Raw genomic sequence first — 23450 nt, forward strand, 5'->3', positions numbered from 1 at the left:
GGTCTACTAGAATAGTTTTATACTGTGCAATTTTCCAAACTCACATTGGTTTCGCATACAGCATCTCTGTAAAGTATGTGTGTATTCAGCAGTATTCACTCTCTCCACTAAACGGCTCGTTGCAGCTCTTGCCCCCCCCTCCCTGTGAGCCCAGTGTGCTCCGATTGGTCGGAACCAGTTGGGACGTTGTGAATCGCGCTGAGCTCCGTGGAGGTGTGATTTCCTTGTTTAGCGATACACAGCCAAACTCATCCTGAGCACACACAAAGTCACAGCCGAAGTAAAAACAATAAATGTGGCTTGATATTGAGTAAGACAAAGGTTGATAAACGCTGTGAGAATGGGTCTGCAGAGAGAATGGGTCTGCAGAGAGAATTTCGCCGCGATCACAACTGTCTGTTATCAGCCTGCAGCCAGGGAGGAGAGATCAGCAGAGCTGCCTGCACTGAGTGTGTGTGTGAGGAAGTCCGTGGATTGGTCAATTTGGACCAATCAGCGGGGGCTTAACGTAACTGCTCCACCGAAGTAACGTAACGACTCCACGGATTGGTCCATTTCGTTCCGGGGACGACATGACATGATGTACCCGGAAGAATCAAATGGACAGACGTATCTCCAACGAGGCGTTTTGGGGAGGTATTTTCTGTGTTAGAGTTTTACTCGCTACATGGTGTACTTTGAGGGTTTTGACTCTGCACACCATTACATGCATAAAAACCTTCATAACACACAAGGGGACGGGTAATAACCGGAAAAGCATGACATGTCACCTTTAAATTGTGCAATTTTCCAAACTCACATTGGTTTCTGTGTATTCACTCTGTCCTAAACGGCTTGTTGGAGCTCCTGCCCAACAAAAAGAAATCTCCAACGAGGCGTTCTGGGCAGCATAGACAGGTCTGTTCTGTGTTAGAGTTTTACTCGCTACAGGGTGTACTTTGAGGGTTTGACTGCAGACCGTTTACATGCATAAAAACCTTCATAACACAAGGGGACGGGTAATAACCAGAAATGCATGACATGGGCAGTACACCAATGTATGAATTGTTGAAGGCATTGAAAACTCAACATTAGGTCATTTTATCTACATTAAAAGAAAAATATAACATTATGGAAATGTTGAAGACCAATTGTAGGAGTGAACATGTCTTTATTAAAAATGCAAAATGAACTCCAAACTCTTAACATCCCATTATTTGGTAGGCAACCCGTTTCCAGCAAGTCTGTAAATATGTAATCCTAAAAAGCATGACTTTATTACTGCAGATGGTGTTTGCACACTAGTAGACAATCCTCATGCTTTCAAATTGGCACTAAAAGGACCTGAACCCTGCTCTGTTCAGTGCTAAACTCTACATGGACTACTTCAGTATAACTGGGTAAAAGGATCGGTTCTTATACAGCAGATAGATCTACAAAGGTAACAATGCATCTGTACATAGCTGCTCTATAGTGTTCTTTAAACAAAACTACACATACAGTACCAAAACCACAGCATCTACATAGGCAAAATCAATGGCCAACAATTAAACACTTTATTTGTTATCACCTGCAAAAGTTGTTTCAGGTTTCTTGGCAAAGTCTCTGAACTAAGAAAGCCTACGGAAGCCAAGAAGAGACGGTAGAAAATGCAAATATTATCCAGAAGGTATATCTAAGCCGAGAGAAAACACATCTTTGAAATACTGAAAATGGTGATGATTCAGTCAAGATAAAAGTCAGTTCCTCTGTAGATAGAAATCAAAAACTGTCGCAAAGTGGACGAAAGATTTTCCTCCCATCGAAATGTCTTATGGGATCCTTTCCTAATGTCCTCTCCAAAGGCCATGAGGCTCCTCTCTCAGAAACACTCTTACACATGGATGAAGCATGAGTTATTGTGTCATGAGCTCACATGCCGCTCGATTACAGGCCAGACCGCGGTTCCAACCCGCGAGTCACAAATTACATGTTTACCTCAGCAGACGCCGTTTTTCAAATTTTATTTTTATAGCAAACCAAAGAGTCCACTCTCGCTGAGTCAGGATTGTAATTTGCTCAGAGTTAGGCGGGACGACGTCTCGGCGCCAGAATCCTATGCTTGTTCTTCTTGTTCTTGCTAAATGTCTCTTGTAGATTCGAAGGCAGGGGGACGTCCAGCTGTGTAAACAACCTTTGACTTGTTCCCCCGCTAATGCTTCAACTCATCAGGTTCAACTCGGGCTTTTTCTAGTACATACCTCCTCCTCTCCTTCATCATCCATCATTATAGATTTGGCTTTCTGACCCAGGGGTCGAGCCCCAGATCTGTTTAGGCCGACAGCTCTCAGCTGTTTTGTCCGTCCAAACATAGCGACCCAACTGTGTCATCACGTCTGTCTCAATAAATACCAGTGAATAAATACCGTGAAAAGACCTCCTTCAAGAACATCTGAAATGCTCGTCCATCTTCTGCCGCACCGGTTTCTTTGTCTTCTTTTGGTTTATCCAGTTATTGGAGTGCATTTATTAGCTCCAATGCGAGGTCAACCAGCTTTCTATCGGCTCGTCGGACTTACGAAACTGTAACGTGGATCCACCGAAAGAAACATCAACAGTTCTGTTTGTGTGTCTCGCTCCATCGTCCTCATCAAAAGTCTCAGAGGACGTTTGGTAGCGTCCATAAATGTCTTAGTCACAGTCTGTAGGAACAAAGTTTATCTACACTAAAGCACCTGCTCTCCCCCGTCCAAATCTCCCCATTCCTCCCCAGTTTCTCGTTCACCTCGCTTGCGTCTACTCATAGTTCAGGGGTGTCCAAACTAATCAGCAAATTCAAAAAGTATACAGGAATGCGGCCCACAAATGAAACTTGTGCTTGTCTTGTATTGTACTTCTTAAATATATCTGTAAATATATTACACTGTAGTGTTCATGTGTTAATAAACCCACTTTCAGTCAATTCAAGTTGAAAATATGTTCTAAGAAATCTAAGTTGATAAGAAAAAAGCCCAATAACTTATTTACATAACAACCTTGAAATAGACCCTTCCTATTTCCTCTTATGATACGCAATCTAAGGCTTCTGTTTTAAGGAATGACAACACAATAAATGACACCCTATGGAAAGCTGCAGCATAATTGACTTGATTTGATTGATTTCGCTAACTTATAACTTCACTTATGAGGCAAACCTGACCTGTAGTGAGTGGCCCAGCCCTTCGAATATTCTGTATGTGGCCCTCGATGAAAAATGTTTGGACACCCCTGTCATAGATACACTAAGGACAGCTATTCTATATTGGGGATCACTATGGGAGGTTATTGTCTGTTTGCTGTGGGGGAATGTCTAGTCGATGAACTTGTGTGTGTCTCCGTAGAGCCATCGTTGAGGCGGCATGGCGGCCTCGTTCAGATGGTTGCATTCATCGCTGCACTTGCAGGACTGGATGAACATCACGGAGCGGTTGAATCTCTCTCCGTCGGGACAGGCGAAACTCACGCTGGCGGTGCGTGTGCGACGAGGCGAGCAGCAGCGGCCGTCCCTGCAGACGCCGCAGTAGTTCGGTCGGTACAGACGAGAGCTCCTGCAGCCGGCGTAGGACAGGCGGTGGGGTTCAGGAGCCTTGTGGGTACGAGAGCACTTCCTTCCTTTCTGTGGAGGGAAACAGACACGAGTGAATTCCAGTGAAGGAGTCTAGAGTCTAGAGCCATGCTAACGTCTCTAGGATCTTTAAAGGAATTTTACTATTATTATTATTAATATGCCGTTTAAACCAATTATTTAAATGTGTTTAAACCGCATCATGTAAGTTGCACAGATGAAAGAGGCCCACACACTGCTTCCCTGCAGCGAGGCTCCCCCCCCCCCCCGTTGACAGTTCACGATCGTCGGCACACAGATCACAATTTTTTTATTTAAAATGGCACTTCATATCAAAAAGGTTGCCGACCCCTGCTCTAGAGCCTTGACGCACGCATGGCACTAAGCTTTTTATGTTGGCACAGTTGAGATGCTTCACACTGTAGGACAGATTGAAAAAAGGCAATACTGGTGGTGCAAAACGGCCCAACCATTCTTATTGTCCTGCAAATAAAGAAAAAGTCTCGACTTGACAACATGTGCAGCGTTAGGAAACTTTAACCAACTTGCTGAAATGGGTCATACCGCATAGCGAGAACTTTTACTTTCGGTGAATCAAGTAATATTTTGATGCCAATACTTGTGTACTTTTACTTGATTTGGAACACAGTACTTTTGAAGAAGAAGATTGAAGAAGATTGAACTTATTGTCATTACGTAGTACAGGTACTATGTAACAAAATGGTTTCTCTGCATTTGACCCACCCTAGTGTTAGGAGCAGTGGGCTGCCATTACGTACGGCGCCCGGGGAGCAGTGTAGGGAACGGTGCCTTGCTCAGGGACACCTCAGTAGCACTTGGTTTTTCCGGGACTTGAACTGGTGACCTGCCAAGCCAAGTCCCTATAGACTTCGGCACCACCGCCCTTTTTTTTATACTTGTAACAGAGTATTTCTACAGTTAAGTATTGGCACTTTTACTTAGTTAAAAGCACTGAGTACTTCTATTGTGTAACGTTACCAAGCCCTACATACCGCAGAGCAAGACGAAACAACTCATTACTCGGTCCCCGCGCCATGGAAAACAAACTCGATGCCGTTAAGTACCGAGACAGAGAAAAACAAATGAAAGGTCAGAACAACCGATGAGTGGCGGAGAGGAACATGCCAGTGATGGTTCAGAATCGACACGATGCACATTAACACCCACAGCCGCTCTGAAAACACGGGGAGAGAACAGGTGCAAAACAACCCGTCCGCCTCCTGAGTGTTTCACAGCGAGAGGCAGAGCGTTTCAGAGGGAGTTGAGTGATGAGAGGAAAACAGAGTGGGCGAATGGAGAGCTCTTTAAATCACAAAGCAAAGAGACGCTGAGTGCGGCTGACAGTGACGGTTCAGCGTGGGAGTTCTCCAAACACCAGCAAACAAATTAGGGGGGGGGGGGCTTGTTTTGTGTCTGAAAAGTTATGGGATTTTAGCCCAAAACTGTGGTTCTAGGTGTTCTTAAAGTGTCCGAAAGTACAATGGGAGACAACGCCTATAGCTATCAAGCTTCTCTTTTATGTAACCATCTCCCAGTTGGTTTTCATATTGCTGACAAAGTTCAACATAAGATAAGATAACATTTGGGAAAGGTAAGATGCTGCAATGGACTTTCCTCTTATGATTAGGGCTGGCTTTGGTTTCCCATGAACCTCCTCTTGGATCCTTTATTTGATATACCTTCACATTATCATTTGTGTTATCCTTGGGAATTCAAACTCAGAACAGTAAATTCACTTTAAAAAGCCAAACCATTTTAAGCATTACATCGTTTTTTGTTGTTGTATTTTGTGCAGTATCAACCATACTATCTGCCAGGAAGAGATTCAGAGCATTTCCAAATATTTTGAACTTACGGTTAAGCTTTGAATCACCGTTATTACCTCCAGCAAGGACGTCATGTTTTGGTTTATTGGTTTGTTTGTCAGCAGGATTATGGAACTCTACTGGTTTAGCATGGGCCAAAGAAGAGCCCCTTACATTTAGGTCGGATCAGATCAAATCACACGGCGGGTTCATTATGTTTCATTTCTGGAAACAGCATTTGCGTTGGTCTGCGCTCTCCGAATACCCTTCTACTTCAGACTGGGAAACAACCATCGTGAAGCTTCTCAGAGGAAACGTGTCCTAAATCGACTCCATCGTCACCCGGCTGGGGTTTCCCACACAGCAACAGAACCACTAATAGATCGAATGCACCAGAAAGGACTGCGGCAACATGCCGTGATATTAAAAACCAAACTGAGAGCAATCCTTTCTCTGAAACCACTCTCTTGGATTCATTAAGAGGAAGAGATGCCTGTCTGAGAATCTTAAAAGCATCACTCACATTCCTCATCTTGACGGGGACGGACATGGAGCTGCAGGGCCGAACGTTGCACAGCCGCGTCTCCTTGATCAGTTTACACCTGGCGTTGTCGTTGGTAACACGAGAGGAGACGCCCATCCCACAGCTCCGGGAACACTGGGACCAGGAAGTAGTCTGAACCGCACACTGATCTCCCACCTGCCTCCAGGCTAGGAGAGAGGAAACAGAGGACGTGTTAAAGCAGTGGTTCCCAACACTTTTTTGTTTCCTGTACCCCCTTTGATAGTCTGTTTGTGAACCCTGAAATGTTGAGTTCACCAACGTTTTATGTAAGAAAATTGTGTAGTACATTAAGTGACATGAATTAGCATATGCAGACAATAGCAATTTGGGAGTTATTGAGGATGCTATATCAAATTTGGACATTTTCAGGATCAATAATAGCAGTTTTAACCAGAAAGTGGTCAAATGTTTTAGTCTAGGGGCTGATTTTGTGTTGATTTTGAGGTTTTAGTAATCCCTTCAATCATTAGTTTAGTTAGCAGCGGTGTGAACCCTGAAATGTTGAGATCCCCAAAAGTTCCCCAAGCACATAGAAACTGCCGGATGCTAACTTGCAGATGTTGGGTAATTTGTACAATTAGCATAAATTAGCATATGCAGACAAAAGCTAAACAATTTCTTGCTTGATTTGGATAATTTGGGAGTGATTTTGGAGGTTATTGAGGATGCTATATCAAATTTGGACATTTTCAGCGTCAATAATGGCTATTTTAACCAAAAAGTGGCCATATATGTATGTACTCCCGGTGAGCTGATTTTGTTGAAAATTGTGTTGATTTGAAGGTTTTAGGGGACACAAACCTACAATTATTCATCCTAAAAATGTCATAAATTGATTCAACATCCTCAATAACCTCCAAAACCACACCAAAAAATGGAGGTACTCAACTTTTCCTGGTTCACACTGCTGGCAAGTAGAACACATTGCTACGTGCTCCACCACAACGTGAATGTGAACTGCATCGGTGTTACAACCAACACCATCCCAGGAGGGTCTGTAACTCTCGGACGCTGAGATCGCGGACACCAGGCTTATGAAAATGTCGTGTTGGAGGACAATAGACGATGCAAAATGCGACGAGAAAGACGAGCAGGGTCAGCAGAAGCAAAGCTAGGGGGGAAAGGGCCGCTGGGAGAGAGAGGGGAACGCAGAGGTCCAGAGATGCAAAGCACACTACCTTCATTCAGCAAACAGGCAACACTGACGCACAGAGAGGGTGATTACAGAGAGGGAAGGCTGGGTGACAGAGGCATGTGCTGTGAGAGAGAGAGAGAACCTCTGGTGTGCAAGGAGCCAGTGGAAAACAAGACTCACATAAACGCTAACACACACACACACACACAGTGGTAGATGCAGAGGAAAGGTGCCACAGTGAGGCCGTTTGTGCGTCAAAACGTCCAAAACATCAACATGATGCTTTACTGCGGAGGAAACAGACGGCGCTCTGAGGCTCACCCGCCAGGTGCTTGTTTCCACGGAGCTTGTTGTTGTTGTTGTTGTCCCACTTGCGCCCCACCTCCATCAGCTCGTTGCCCAGCGTGTCCTTCTCCTTCTTGAGTTTGTAGGGGTACAGCTTCCGGAAAGGTTTGGGGTAAGGCTTTGGGAAGGGGTACGCCGGGTATGGGATGAAGGGGTAAGGCGGGTACACTGGAGGTTGGATGGAGGATCCTTTGTGGCAGTCGATTTTGAGGCAGCACTGTCCGGGCACCTGATCAGAATCAGATTCAGGTTTATTACCAGGTAGGGTGACACGTACGAGGAATTTGACTTGATGTCGTGGTGCATACATAAAGAAAAAATATATATATGTTAATAATTTTTTTTTGCGGAGAAGGGGAGGGATTAAATAAGTGTAAACTTCTTCCCACGCCTTTTCGGATGTGTAATTAAGTAGATTATTTGTTTATTTGTATATCAATTTGACACTGCTTAATTTTTTTATTCTATAATAATTCTCACGTTATTTTTTTTTATTATTGTTTTACACATTCGGAATAAATCTAATCAAATCAACATTAAAAAATATTAGAAATAATAAAAAATATAGTAAAATATAGCAGTATTTACATAGGAATAAAAAGGAATAATAAAAATAATAATAATAATAATAATACATGACACTTATATAGCGCTTTTCTAGAAACTCAAAGACGCTTTGACAGAGAATAACACCAAAAATACACACTCTTTCCACACATGTTAATATATCTAATATGTATATATGACCCATTATGTATATGTTCATTTTAATTAATTTCTTATTTCATAGTTATTTTTATCATTACTAAAAAGAACTCAATATCTGTGGTAGTCAGAACTTTTTGTTTATTTATTGTGGTAATAATACAGCTATTGGAATATTAAATAATGCATCTTTGCTCACTGTTTGTTAGCCTTTGTTAGCATCAAGTGATACAACTATAGCTTATGATCCTTAAAATAATACAACTTGAAATTATATGAATGGTATTTGTCATAAGAAGCAGGTCATTATCAGTGTGGATGTTCAGTGGTTGAACAGGTGTGTTTTGAGTGATGTTTTTGGGCACCTTGACGAGCTGTGGAGCCGGACAGGAAGTGGAAGCCAGCGGCACGTTGCTCTGACAGAGCGGCACGCAGCCCACCGCCCCGTCGATGCACGTGCACTGATGTTTGCACCCGGCACTGAAATTCTCTCCGTTTTGATAAATCCTTCCGTTGTATTCGCATGAACGGCCCTCTGCCTTTGCTGGGGGGAAAGGAAGAAGAGGACACAAGGGTTAGTGGAAGATACTTTGAAGGTCCCCTATTATACTGTTCTTCATCAATATATCACAGGTCTCAGATATATCCAGAGCCTGTCTCTGATTGGCTGAAACACCAAACAGATCATTGCAGCATTACCCATAATCCCCTCTGTTTCAGCCCCGTTTCCAAAGTTCTGATTCTCTGTCTGTTACTTCAGATGAAAATAAGGAGCCCCTCCCCACGCCCCTCTGAGAGGTATTTGGTTAAAAATAACACAATAGGCGCTTTCACACTGCGGTACTTTTCCCACAAAGGTTCATGTGAACTTAGTTCATGTGAACTCTTTAGTTCGCATGTACAGATCGCGTTCACACTGGAAAAAGTACCTGGGGGTGGATTAGGCAAATGAAGCCGCTGACGTCACTTTTTCTTCTTCTGCTTTGGGTTTACTGGCAAGCCGCAAACCACTTCACGCCGCCCAAAGTCCCCGGCCGGAAGTCCCCGGAGTTAGGGACTGGCTTCAGTAGAAGCTGCTGGGAGTCCCAGCAGCTTCTACTGAAGCCTTCCGAGTACATCGCCAGAACGCCGACACCTCCTCATCTCCACCACTCCCATGTTTTATTTTGTGTTGCCATAAGTTAGTCTCTCTGCGTTTCTGCGCTGGGCTAATGCTAATGCTAATAATGCTAATGCGAGGATAATAAAATGGCGGCTTCACAAAACTTTTTGGGAGTTTTGCGGGGCGTGGTTTGCAATCCTTCCAGCCAATCAGAAATGTAGCTCTTTTCTCACAAAAGAGCCGCTCGAAAGTCCCTGCTCTCTAGCAGGGACTTTCGTGGGGGTAAAAAGGTTCACATGAACTAATTTTAGTACCGGCTCTTTTTGGTGTGAACGCGATAAAAGAGTTCACATGAACCTTTGTGGGAAAAGTACCGCAGTGTGAAAGCGCCTAATGGTGCTCTAAGAGGAGATTCAGGTGAAAGGGGGGGGGGGGGGTTACCTTGGTTGCTGATTGGCTAATGGTTACCCAAGCCAAAACATCGTTATGACATCATAAAGTGGCCAAAATCTGATCAGCTCATTTTCAGACAGATTTTTATAGAAATGGATCAGGACAAAAAGAGAGGGAATCTTTGTTCCTGAAACTTTCAGAGCCTCTTTCCACAGAGGGGACACATGCTGATGTAGAAGAGACATGAAGAAGAGGGGACACATGTTGATGTAGAAGAGACATGAAGAAGAGGGAACACATGTTGATGTAGAAGAGACATGAAGAAGAGGGGACACATGTTGATGTAGAAGAGACATGAAGAAGAGGGGACACATGTTGATGTAGAAGAGACATGAAGAAGTGGATTTTGCATAATAGGTGACCTTTAAAAGGACAAAAACAAACTAGGGATGCACTTACGATACGATCGATACGATACGATAATACTTTAATGGTCAGATCAAGTCTGAAATTTGACTTGCATCACAGCAGGTCAAATATTTATATATATTATGGCCAAAAGAGAATGGGCAATGTATATTACTATGTTAAAATCTAGCCGATAACATTATTAAAATTGTCGCTCATTAACTTAACAAATGCAATATTTATACAGTAGGTGGCGCTGTGCAAGTTAAAATAGTTTTGCTATCCTATAAAGACAAAGAAGAAGAATCTGCACAATGCTGAGTACAGAGTCAAAGATCTAATTCTTGTTTGTGACATTTTTCACAGATAAAAAAGCAGTTGCAAGTTCCAGAAGCCTCTGAGGTACGTTACTAAAAAAAACATTAATATTTGAGAAGTCAGACATTTTTGTTTGTCTATTGTGGTAATAATATAGCTGTGGAACATTACATAATGCATATTTGCTCATTGTTTGTTAGCATGTGTTAGCATCAAGAGAGCAAAACTACAGTTTATGAACTTTCAAATACAACAATTGGATATTATCTTATCATAAGAAGCAGGTAATTATCAGTATGGGCTGAAAAGTATCCAAACCGTACTTCAAAAACTGAAGTGTTCAGATATCAAATATTCTAAATTCAAAAAGGAAACTCTGTGAAAAGCTGTGACAGGAAATAAAAGAACAAACAGGAAGTGGCTGATATGTAAACGCATCTTTAATATGCACAGAGATCAGAGGAGAGACGGCGAGACACACTATCTCCACTTTTATGAAGCGAGCTCTATTCTTAGATCAGAAAGGAATTTAGACTTGTTTACAATGTCGCTCCCCGAGTGGGACACCCCGCATGCACCCCCCTTTATTTAGAAACACCCCCAAATAAACACACATATAAAAATATCACTGTGTGTGTGTGTGTGTGTGTCTGTGTGTGTGTGTGTGTGTGTGTGTGTGTGTGTGTGTGTGTGTGTGTGTGTGTGTGTGTGTGTGTGTGTGTGTGTGTGTGTGTGTGTGTGTGTGTGTGTGTGTGTGTGTGTGTGTGTGTGTGTGTGTGTGTGTGTGTGTGTGTGTGTGTGTGTACACACTGAACTACTTATATGAATCCTGTGCAGTTGGCTGGGTTTCAGTGGCAGCTCATGAAGGTGCTCTGGTTTTTGAAAACGTGGCACCGGCTTCAAACCCGAAACTCGTATCAAAGAGAAACTCCAGCCAGATTTCCCCCCCGCCCTGAAGTCACACATCCCCTCACTCAACCCCGAGCTAAACCCCAAACTCAATGCCCGACTCTAAACCTAAAAAACTCCCCCCGAATCGGACCCTCCTCCCCCTCCTCTTCCTCTTGTATCCTTCCTACCACCTACTTATAGACTGCATATTAGGAGAAGTGGCCGTAGTGACCTTCACTTAACCCATTGGTTTTGTGGACTACCGTTTTGAAGCCGAGAGTTTGGGGATTTTAGCCGCCGACATCTTGATTTTTGGACGTTGCCATTTTGTTTTTAGGAGCAAGAAGTGACTCAGGAAGTGGAGCTGACTACGACCGAACGCTGAAGACGTTTCTTTTAGGCAACCAACATTTTATAATGAACTTTCCTTTACACATTTTCTCTAACTGGGTCCATCGTGTACAAAATCATTCTGTATCGAAGGAGACTTGAAAGTAGGGATTGAGACCATAAACTCATTACAAAAATGTTTACCAAGTAATACATCAATCAATCAATCAATCAATCAATCAATCAATCAATCCATCAATCAATCAACACCTTTATTAATCCCGCAAGGGGCAATTGGTTATGAGCAGCAGTTTATGTCATGTAAGGTGAGAATTAGGGTCGTTTTCTCAGACTTCTATACAATACCTAAAGCAAACTCTGCTTTGTCGTCTATTTTACTTCAAATGAGAACATCATTTACTGTATAGTAAAAAAAACTAGAAGTCTAGTGATAAGGCCATAAACTAATTTGAAGGAGAGATTACTGCCATTTAGTTTTTTGGAGCAACTCAGGAAGTGGATCTCACTACGACCAAACGCTGAAGACTTTTTTTTGGCAAACAACATTTTACAATCAACTTTCATGAACTGAAAAAAGACTGTGAAAGGGTTTATCTCTAAATGGGTCCATCGTGTACAAAATATACATCATTCTGTATCGAAGGAGACTTGAAACTTGGGATTGAGACCATAAACTCATTAGAAAAATGTTTACTTGCGTACCATGCTGCGAATGGATCTGGCCCTTCCTACATCCAGGACATGGTTAAACTGTACACCCCAGCACGTGCACTCCGCTCTGCATCAGCCAAACGGCTCGCTGCACCCGCACTGCGAGGGGGACCCAAGTTCCCATCAGCAAAAACATGTGGGTTTGCTATCCTGGCTCCTAAATGGTGGAATGAGCTCCCCATTGACATCAGGACAGCAGAAAGCTTACACACCTTCCGGCGCAGACTGAAAACCCATCTCTTTCGACTCCACTTCGAGCGATAGAATTACTAACAAAGAACTTATATACTAACAAAGGACTGGCTTATCTAAAGCCAGTTGAGTAGCACTTGAAATGTTTTGGCTCTATGAAACCTGATGTACTTATGATTCTGTTTTCTTCAAGTTTGTATCTTCTTGGTCGAATGCACTTATTGTAAGTCGCTTTGGATAAAAGCGTCAGCTAAATGCAATGTAATGTTATGTAATGTAATACATCAGGTGAGAATTAGGGTTGTTTTCTCATAGACTAATATACAATACCTAAAGCCTACTCTGCTTTATCGTCTATTTGACTTCAAATAAGAACATAATTTACAACATAACTTACTGTATTGTAAAAAACGTAGAAAACTAGTGATGAGCCCAGAAAACGTATTTGAAGGAGTGATTACTGGTGTAATAAATCAGGTGAGAAGTAGGGTCATTTCTTCATAGACTTATATACAATCTGACTTATTTTGGAGTTGGCTATTTGAAATAATGCAGGTTTAAAGCACTAACTTTTTAGCTTTACTTTTCAGACCCTGACGCAGACGTGAAAGAAGTACTACGATGTTTTACTTAAGTAATAGTTGCAATACTGCAGTGTTAATATACTTAGTTACAAGTAAAAGTCCAACATTCAAAATCAGACTCAAGTCAAAGTAAAAACAGTACTCGTTATTAAGTATAACAATTTCAGAATCATTAATAGTTAAGGATTGTATTATAATAATTGATGTGTGCGTCGGTTATGTGTTGCAGCTGTTAAAGTTAGTTTGATTGACTCTACGTACTGCCGGCGAGTGCAATCTTTATTACGTATGTATTAGTAGATTTACATTTTGCACTGATAACCTACATCTGTAAAGAAAATAGTGACTAATGCTGTAACATGTGCCTAAAAATTAAGTGGAGGGTTAAGGTTGTCCCTCAAAATGTCCCTTAATAATGCCACTACTATATGAACGTAAATGCACTTAGTTTCCCTCGTCTCTGCAGGTGCCATGTGTTCGGCCCACAATGAGTAACTCAAAAGTACAACATTTGCCTAAAAATATAGTGGAAGGTTAGCGTTTGAGTAAAGGGAAGTACAAGTAACTCATATTTCACTTAAAGGTCACCTATTATGCAGAATCCTCTTCTCCATGTCTCTTCTACATCAACATGTGTCCCCTCTTCTTCATGTCTCTTCTACATCAACATGTGTCCCCTCTTCTTCATGTCTCCTCTACATCAACATGTGTCCCCTCTTCTTCATGTCTCTCCTCTTCTTCATGTCCTCTTCTACATCAACATGTGTCCCCTCTTCTTCTGTCTCTTCATCAACATGTGTCCCCTCTTCTTCATGTCTCTTCTACATCAACATGTGTCCCCTCTTCTTCATGTCTCTTCTACATCAACATGTGTCCCCTCTTCTTCATGTCTCTTCTACATCAACATGTGTCCCCTCTTCTTCATGTCTCTTCTACATCAACATGTGTCCCCTCTTCTTCATGTCTCTTTACATCAACATGTGTCCCCTCTTCTTCATGTCTCTTCTACATCAACATGTGTCCCCTCTGTGGAAAGAGACTCTGAAAGTTTCAGGAACAAAGATTCTCTCTCTTTTTGTCCATTTCTATAAAAACCTGTCTGAAAATGAGCTGATCAGATTTTGGCCACTTTATGATGTCATAACGATGTTTTGGCTTGTGTAACCATTAGCCAATCAGCAACCAAGGTAACCCCCCCACCTTATCACCTGAATCTCCTCCTAGAGCACCATTGAGTTCTTTGTAACCAAATCTCTCTCAGAGGGGCGTGGGGAGGGGCTCCTTATTTTCATCTGAAGTAACAGACAGAGAATCAGCACTTTGGAAACAGGGCTGAAACAGAGGGGATTATGGGTAATGCTGCAATGATCTGTTTCAGCCAATTAGAGACAGGCTCTGTATGTATCTGAGACCTGTTGATGAAAAACAGTATAATAGGGGACCTTTAAGTACAGCGCTAAATGAGAGATAATGCCCATAGTTGAGGTGGAGGAGGTTTCCCTGGTCGTACCTCTGCAGATGCCGTGTGTTCGTCCCACATCGTTGCCATAGTTGCACTCCAGTCCCTTGTGATGGTCGCAGGGTCTTCTTCCCTCCTGGCAGTCCTGGTTCAGCTGCGCGGCGCAGACCTTACAGCAACCGCATCCGTCCGGCACGGAGGAGACGCCCGGGGGGCAGGAGGGGGGGCCGGCACACACACACACCTCCGGGCAGCCAGCAGACACCTAGGGGACAATGTACACTTTTAATAAAGATCATTTCATTTGTATTTCTTAAAAACAGTAAATGGGGCAGCTTTAGCCAACATGCTCATTTCCAGCTGTTGTCCCCGGCCAGATGATAATAGACACCTTTTTTAAATCACAATACAGCAACAGCATTAGTTATAAAGAAAGGATGAAAGACAAGTAGATAGAGGCGAAAGGAGAGAACAATAAACAACACACGTTACTACATACATGTCACATAGGCTATAGCACATCACAATCACACAAAGGAAACGAGGGGTCCATGATCACAACATACACACACGCCATATCCAACACGTTTTGTTTTAAGGGGGCGGAGTTACGTTTATCTGCGAAATAATCACCAGGATAATGATTGACTGTTTTGCCAGAAATCTACTTTTACTCACAGAAAATGTATAACTTGCTCCATCTCTCAGCCAAACTACTACTCAAGCAGCACGCGTTATGCCATCATCTACGGAACATTTGCATTCAGGAAAGTTCCCGTAAAGGCGAGTGGATTTATGGCAGGCAGGGAACCAACGATAAAAAGAACGGCTCTCACCAAGTACGACTCGGTTCCCTTCGATCGTACCAAAGAGCCGTTCAAAAGAATCGGATCGTTCGCAAACGTAAAATCACTAGTGGGTAGAGAGTTCCAGTTTTGTATCACTGTGACGGAGAATGATAACTGACCAAAAGTACTCTTCCTGAATGGGACTGATAGGTCGCCGCGTGCTTCTAGTGGTCAGTCTGGTGTTGTTACGTTGAGTAACCAATGAGTTAAGAGGTGCAGGGGCTGTATTGTGCAGGACTTTGTACACCAGAAAGCTGTTCCTATATTCTATCAAATGTTCCCAACTCAGAATGTTATAATAATCTTATATTACCTGCCCCTTTCTCAAAATAAATGTTGTCATATGTTCTTATTCACAGCCAATCATAACAGTATCGTAGGAAAATAAGATTAACACAAAAACGTACAAAAAAATACGTAGTTCCCACTTGACAGTTAACGGAAAGAAAGAAACAACCTAATAAGACAAGATAAGAAGTACTTTATTGATCCCAATTTGGGACATTTTTGCATTGCAGCAGCATAAAAAGACATGGCATTGTACAATACCAATGAAAAGACTAGACACAACCTGAATATTGGACTTGGTGTACTCTCATAGGGTGTTTTGGAGGTAGTGCGGTCCTCTACGGTTGTGGGATCAATCACAGCCCCTAAAGTCAACATTTTGATGTGTCCTTGGGCGAGATACTTAACCCCAAATTGCTCCCGATGGCCAACGGTGTGTCAGAGTCTCCTGGGCAGGTGGCTCCTTGTATTCCTCTGAATGAATGGATGTGAATGGGTGAAAGCTGACTATATGTAAAAGTGCTTTGATGGGTCGTAAAGACTGGAAAAGCGCTTTATAATTGCAGTCCATTAGTTTGACTTGCACTAGAAAGATCCCAGCAGTTCTTCAAAGTGTATGAAAGGACATAGTGTGCACTCTATTTAACCTCCTTATTAGCAAATCAACTTTACATACATTTACCTTGTGATTCCTCCAAATGTCTGACGGGACCTAGTGTGCACTTTAGTGAACCTGAATATTGGCAAAGTGACTTTTAGTACTTATTTGATTGTTCATGGAGTAGGAACCAATCAGGACAATGTTTTTCTTTTGTTTAAAACATTTCTGTCTCAGCCCTTATGTGGTTTTATTATAGAAGACAGATTTGAAAGGGAGATAAAGGGAATGAAAAGCGTAAATGGTCCTGAAAATCAGAAGCTATTCAGCGACCAGCAGGACAATATTTTGACGAATACGTTCACAAGTTTGTCCTAAAAGTTTGTGAAAAGACCGAGTGTGCACTTTAACCTGAATATAACACTTCATGTATCTTTTCCATGTAAGGGGGAGCTCCACTGGAACCAATAATAGTTATATTAAGTACAAAGGTCCCAGCAAGTCCTTCAAAATGTGAAATTTGTAGTACGGTAGGACGCTAGAAAGTCTACACGTCTTAGCTCACAGACAGAAAACCCACCTGTTTCCACTTCACTTTGGCCAATACAAAATACATCTCTCTCTATATATGTAGCACTTAAATTGGTGTTCCCCATTGACAGCTAATGTACCTGCAGGAGTCTGTATATTTATGTTTAAGCGCATATATTGTAAGTCGCTTTGGATAGAACAAATGTCCGGTAATTGAAATAAAATCTAATGTAATGCAACGACAAAGTGTGGTCTTTAGTTAACCTGAATATTGGCTATCAGGACCTTTTCCTTATTGATGCAGGATAGAAACAGCGTGGTTGTTAGCCATGAAAATGTGATGGCTCCTCCAACAGTCCAATATACAATGTTGTTAAGACATCAAAGAAATAAGGAAGAAAAACAGGAACCAGTAAACTGGAATATTGGCAAATTAACTTCCTCATGTTCATTCTCCAAGGAATCCTTTGAAGTGTGTGAGGGCCCATAGTGTGTACTTTAGTCAACCTGAGGATATATGGACTGTAGTAACTTGTTGAAAAGTGTAAAAACAAGGTCAGACTGATGGTGTAATTCCTCTTTTACCAATTCAAACCAACTTTGTGTGCATTTATCACGTCATTCCTCAATGTGGTTGGAACAAGAAAGGCCTGGTTGACATAATAATAAAAAATGTACTGACTTAAACCAAATTAATGTACATTTTCCTGGTGACTTCACAGTGTGTGACCTCTGGTTAAATATTGGCAAACCAACTATTTCTATGTAATTCCTCAGGGTAGGTGAGAAATTGGTATTGAATAATGTAAAAAGACTCATAATATATAACATTTTTACCCATTAAGACCAACTTGTTGTGCCTTTTCCATGTTGTTCCTCAAACTTTAGTTTACCTGCATATTTGCAAACTGACTTCACACACATTTTCCATGTTAGGAGGAGACCAAAGCGGGACAATAGTCGGACTTATGTTACACAGATCCCTGAAATTCCTGAAAGTGTGTGAGGCTTAAACATTAGCTGAATGCTGAGCACTGTCCCGGCCCTCAGGGATATCTGTAACCCTCTGTCGCCTTCCGCTTGGCATTTACAGGAGCGAGTCGGGATGAAAGGCACTTTCTCTGACCCAAAACCCCCCCAAACCCCCCCACCACCAGCCACCAGCCAATCCCTTGTGTCTCACATTCACACACAGCGGTGGGATGTGGAGTAAAGAAGAGGTATTTTACCTGAGTATTTTCTTTGTATACAGACTTTTTGCACTACTTTTATTTTTGTATTTTATTATACGTTGCATTGTTGGAGGAGCTCAGGTCAGAAGAATTTCATTGCTATTTCTACACTGTAGCTTTGTGACAATAAAACCTTTGAATCTTGAATCGCTTTGAATCTTTATACAGCTTTTTGCAGATTAAAATGGTTATGAATAAATAAACAATGACATATAATTATAGGTTATTAAGATGTCCAGCAACAGTATATCGAGTTGATAAAATGAGCTCCACCGTTACCTGCTGTGATGAAAGCATTAACGCATCAGTCATTATAATCCTGAAATGGGCCATTACGCATACATTTACTTAATTTTAGTATATTAAGATTCAAATATGTTTGTATTCTATTGAAGTAACATTTTAAATGCAGGAATTGTACTTGTTACAGAGTTTTAATTTGATTTAGTACTGTTATTTTCACCTACAATATAACATCTGAGTACTCCTTCCATCTCCACACACACACACACACACACACACACACACACACACACACACACACACACACACACACACACACACACAATACACACACACGTCTAAATCCATGACATTACACAATCCAGTGACAATAGCCTGGAACTTGAAACATCCTCTGTACAAAAGTCACATCTCGTTTATAAAGGGCAATGAGTTCACAGTGAGTGGGAGTCATGGGTATTTTTATCTCCGTTAGCAGGACTTTCATCTAATATTACGGAAGTGTACGAGAGGGATAGAAAGCGTATGTACATATACTTTGAAAAAACAACAAATGAATGACGCTTGATCAGGTTATCAACTACCCATCTTTGACTAAAAACAACAACAGTAAAAGTCATAAATACACCATGATGCATCTGTAATAGTAATCCAATATTTGTAATACTAATAACACTAGCATTAATGAACTCAAGTGACATTATCAATGCAGGATGTATATTGCAGTATATGTCCAAAAGGAACCTTCATACGGACCTAATGACACACCACTTAAGAACCTCATGTGGTCCCTCTAACCCCATATTGAAAACATGCAAATATTCCCACATACTTATTATATATGAGGATAAAACACTGAGTCATGGAAGGAAAAATAGGGCTATAGAAGATTTATTATTCACGTGTGTGCAGCTGCAATTTAGTTCGACCATTATTTTGATTTTGGAGAAGGAAGATACGGCTTTATGGGTAATGTAAACAAACGAGTGCAGATTAAAATAGCTGCAGTTACAATAAATACAGTTTTTATTATTCAGTGTTTACAGGAAGCATAACCGAGTCAATACATACACATCCTGCACTCACCAGTCCGACTGTCACCACCTGCACGACAGCAAATAACAGCAGTATTCCCATGCTGTCAGCTGACTCACATAGAAGAGGAGAAAACTTATATCAAAGAAAAATAAATCCTCCACATGCTCAGAAACAAAGGCTTTTGTCCCAAAAAGTAAAATCCGCAATGCACGCCGGTCCTTTAATCTCTCCCATCACTCGTACATTTTCATCGATCAGAAAGTTTGACGCTTTGTTTTTATATCAGCGCTGTGCTGTTTACGGAAGCCACACCCACTCCAGAACTCCTTCAACCAATCAGGAGGCAGCATGGTGGGCGGGGCTTGGAGTTCAAACACGGAGAGATGAGGGGGCGTGGCCTAGCATGAATGCAGTCATTCATAAAAATTCAGAATTACTACATTCCAAAGAGGACCTGGCTTCTGGGTGTTTATTTATTTATGTTCGAGCGAAAATAATATTTTTGATGCTTTAAAGTTCTTTTCACACGCATACCTCTGTCCTGGCTGCTGCTTTGTGAAAAGTTAAATAAATATACTCAGCTGTGAGTCTGTGCTGCATTAATACTGGAGGCAGCCATGGAAAACAGAGAGGAATTTCCTTCCCCTCACTTTATAAAAATACTTACAGACAAGAGCTGAACAGATCAAGTACAAGAGGAAGCTGGACAGTGATGTAGGAATGGTTATTCTACCATCAGTTGTGTAACTAAGATAAGATAATAATATAACATAAAATATGTCCGGCAGTGGCTCAGTCAGCAGGGGCTTGGACAGTGAGGTCGCCGGCTCAAATCACCGACCAGACCTAAATATGGAGTGTGGACTGCTACTTGGAGAGGTCCCAGTTCACCTCCTGCCCTGCCGTGGTGCCCTTGAGCAAGGCACTGGACACTCCTGGACTCCTGGTACTAGACTCTTGGTACTAGACTCTTGGTGCTAGACTCTTGGTGCTAGGATGGGTTAAAAGCAGAGAACAAATGTCACTGTGTGTGCATGTGTGACCATCTCTATATACTTTATTAATCCCTAATTGGGAAATGTTTTCGTTGCAGCAACAGGTAAAACAAGCATGTACATAATTAGGAATAAAAAAGAGTAGAAAATAAACAATTATACAATATAAACATCTCAAAATAGAAGATAAAACAGAACTAAAATAATTAAATATACTCAATAATGTACTTAAATACAAAATTGAGTTACTTGTACTTTAGTATTTTCACATTACTTTATACATCTTTTTTATTTAATTATCCAGAATATTTTGTATTGTTTATATTTGATGTTGTATTTTAAATTGTACTTTTAATTGTTAATTCTCTTTTCCACTTCTTAAGTATTTGTATTTTATTTTTCTGAACACACTGATGCTTCTGCTGTAACAAAATAATTTCCGAAATTGGGATCAATAGAGTATCTATCTATCTGACTCGACCACATTTTGTATTCAAATGTTGTCCTTTTTTATCCACTACATTTATCTGACAGATTTAGTTTCAGTTACTTTGCAGGTTTAGATTATTAATACATATTTAAATCAACTAATACATTATCACATGTTACTAAAGGGTTAAACGCTCATTTTCAGTTTCATATCAGTATGTAGTGTCTCTACTTTAAAGAGTCCTCTCCTGCTGATGTTCAGGTGTATATCAGTATGTAGTGTCTCTACTTTAAAGAGTCCTCTCCTGCTGATGTTCAGGTGTATATCAGTATGTAGTGTCTCTACTTTAAAGAGTCCTCTCCTGCTGATGTTCAGGTGTATATCAGTATGTAGTGTCTCTACTTTAAAGAGTCCTCTCCTGCTGATGTTCAGGTGTATATCAGTATGTAGTGTCTCTACGTTAAAGAGTCCTCTCCTGCTGATGTTCAGGTGTATATCAGTATGTAGTGTCTCTACTTTAAAGAGTCCTCTCCTGCTGATGTTCAGGTGAATATCAGTATGTAGTGTCTCTACTTTAAAGAGTCCTCTCCTGCTGATGTTTCAGGTGTATATCAGTATGTAGTGTCTCTACTTTAAAGAGTCCTCTCCTGCTGATGTTCAGGTGTATATCAGTATGTAGTGTCTCTACTTTAAAGAGTCCTCTCCTGCTGATGTTCAGGTGTATATCAGTATGTAGTGTCTCTACTTTAAAGAGTCCTCTCCTGCTGATGTTCAGGTGTATATCAGTATGTAGTGTCTCTACTTTAAAGAGTCCTCTGCTGCTGATGTTCAGGTGTATATCAGTATGTAGTGTCTCTACTTTAAAGAGTCCTCTGCTGCTGATGTTCAGGTGTATATCAGTATGTAGTGTCTCTACTTTAAAGAGTCCTCTCCTGCTGATGTTCAGGTGTATATCAGTATGTAGTGTCTCTACTTTAAAGAGTCCTCTGCTGCTGATGTTCAGGTTTCTATCAGTATGTAGTGTCTCTACTTTAAAGAGTCCTCTCCTGCTGATGTTCAGGTGTATATCAGTAGTGTCTCTACTTTAAAGAGTCCTCTCCTGCTGATGTTCAGGTGTATATCAGTATATAGTGTCTTTACTTTAAAGAGTCCTCTCCTGCTGATGTTCAGGTGTATATCAGTATGTAGTGTCTCTACTTTAAAGAGTCCTCTGCTGCTGATGTTCAGGTGTATATCAGTATGTAGTGTCTCTACTTTAAAGAGTCATCTCCTGCTGATGTTCAGGTGTATATCAGTATGTAGTGTCTCTACTTTAAAGAGTCCTCTCCTGCTGATGTTCAGGTGTATATCAGTAGTGTCTCTACTTTAAAGAGTCCTCTCCTGCTGATGTTCAGGAAGTAAACATAGGAGTCCAATGAAAGCGTTTCAGGCATGGGGGGAGTTTACCCTGTAGCATTGCACATTTTTCAATAATAATACACTCAAACACTCAAGTTAAGTACAAGTATGTCCGCATATGACTTATGTACAGTACTATAATATTGCACTGCATAATATATAGTACATGTACTTCATTAGATTTCACAGCTGCCTCCCTCCATATCCTGTCTTTAGCCCCCACATCCCTTTCACCTATACTCGGAGGTTCCCAGGCCACCTGTCTCTGCAAACACACACACACACACATACACACACACACACACACACCCATGTAAACAGACATACATTTAGTTCATTTGCTTTAAGGTTTTCATTGAAGGGTGCAGAGCGGAGGTGAGCAGCGCCTGGATAATCTTCCTGTCATCCCCGCGGACACGCACACAGGAAACCATCTGCAGTCACACACACACACGCACACACACACACACACACACGCACGCACACACACACACACACACACACACACACACACACACACACACACACACACACACACACACACACACACACACACAGGGTTAAATACATATTCCACATCCACTGCATGCACTCTGGAACGTTGAAACGGGGACGCAGGAACACGCAGTGGGCTGCTTGTTGAGGTTCAGTAGGAGGGATTGTGGGTGTTTTAATTGTTGTTTTCTCTCACAGTTTCCCTGAAATGTGTCATTAAGCAGAGGGATGCAGTTAATTGTTTAATTTGTGTGAACAGGGAAAATATCCTGTCCCTTTATCCTCTACAAAAGCACCTCCTGCCCTTGTGCTGCATAGAAAGACACATGTGCATACACACTTTGTTTGCACATCAGAAACACACACTTCAAAAGCCTCCACACACACCGAGCTCCATGCTGAGCCTCTCATGTGGTTCCATTAAAGCTGAATCACACACATTAGCATCCGACTCCAAAAAAGAAATACCCAGCTATGTCAATAAAAACCCTTACCGCTGTTCTAAAGATAATTTCTAAATCTTCTAATCATCTATAAGACAAATATTTTCCACTTTTTATTATATGTATAAAGGTATTGATGTCAATATTGCTAATTGCTAACATTGGCTTGCACCATGTTCAAAATTGCAATGCAAACATCCTGATATTTAAGGTACAGGGCCCTTTCACAGCCTCGTTAGCACGCTAATATTTGCAAATGAGCATTTTAGGTAACGTTTTGCAGGTATTTGTTCATAAATCAAAGTTGAAGGAAAATACAAATTGTGACTTTAAGGTGTTTTGGTAATTGTGCAAAGTGGTTTCA

At 41.4% G+C, this 23450-nt stretch overlaps 1 protein-coding gene across 1 annotated transcript; it reads right to left on the minus strand.

Annotated features, from left to right (window-relative positions):
• Positions 1 to 1130: 1130 nt before the first annotated feature.
• On the minus strand, positions 1131 to 19585 carry si:ch211-106h11.3 (CCN family member 1). The gene is made up of 6 exons (XM_034203937.1): positions 19374 to 19585; positions 14599 to 14812; positions 8504 to 8682; positions 7410 to 7662; positions 5912 to 6099; positions 1131 to 3613 (listed from the first exon to the last, which is right to left on the minus strand). Exons 1-6 carry the CDS (start codon positions 19422 to 19424, stop codon positions 3308 to 3310), a joined length of 1191 nt encoding a protein of 396 aa, XP_034059828.1. The 5' UTR covers positions 19425 to 19585; the 3' UTR covers positions 1131 to 3307.
• Between the last annotated feature and the right edge of the window lie 3865 nt (positions 19586 to 23450).

The sequence above is a fragment of the Gymnodraco acuticeps genome, unplaced genomic scaffold (genome assembly GCF_902827175.1).
Source record: "Gymnodraco acuticeps unplaced genomic scaffold, fGymAcu1.1, whole genome shotgun sequence".
Taxonomy (NCBI): Eukaryota; Metazoa; Chordata; class Actinopteri; order Perciformes; family Bathydraconidae; genus Gymnodraco; species Gymnodraco acuticeps.

What these genes read in the sequence shown, in the direction of transcription:
- si:ch211-106h11.3 (XM_034203937.1), bottom strand. Translation starts at nt 19,424, where the DNA reads ATGGGAATACTGCTGTTATTTGCTGTCGTGCAGGTGGTGACAGTCGGA. An exon ending in CGGCTCCACAGCTCGTCAAG is followed by an intron (nt 7,663 to 8,503) that starts GTGCCCAAAAAC and finishes GATTCTGATCAG; the next exon opens with GTGCCCGGACAGTGCTGCCT. An exon ending in TGGAAACAAGCACCTGGCGG is followed by an intron (nt 6,100 to 7,409) that starts GTGAGCCTCAGA and finishes CCTCTCTCCTAG; the next exon opens with CCTGGAGGCAGGTGGGAGAT.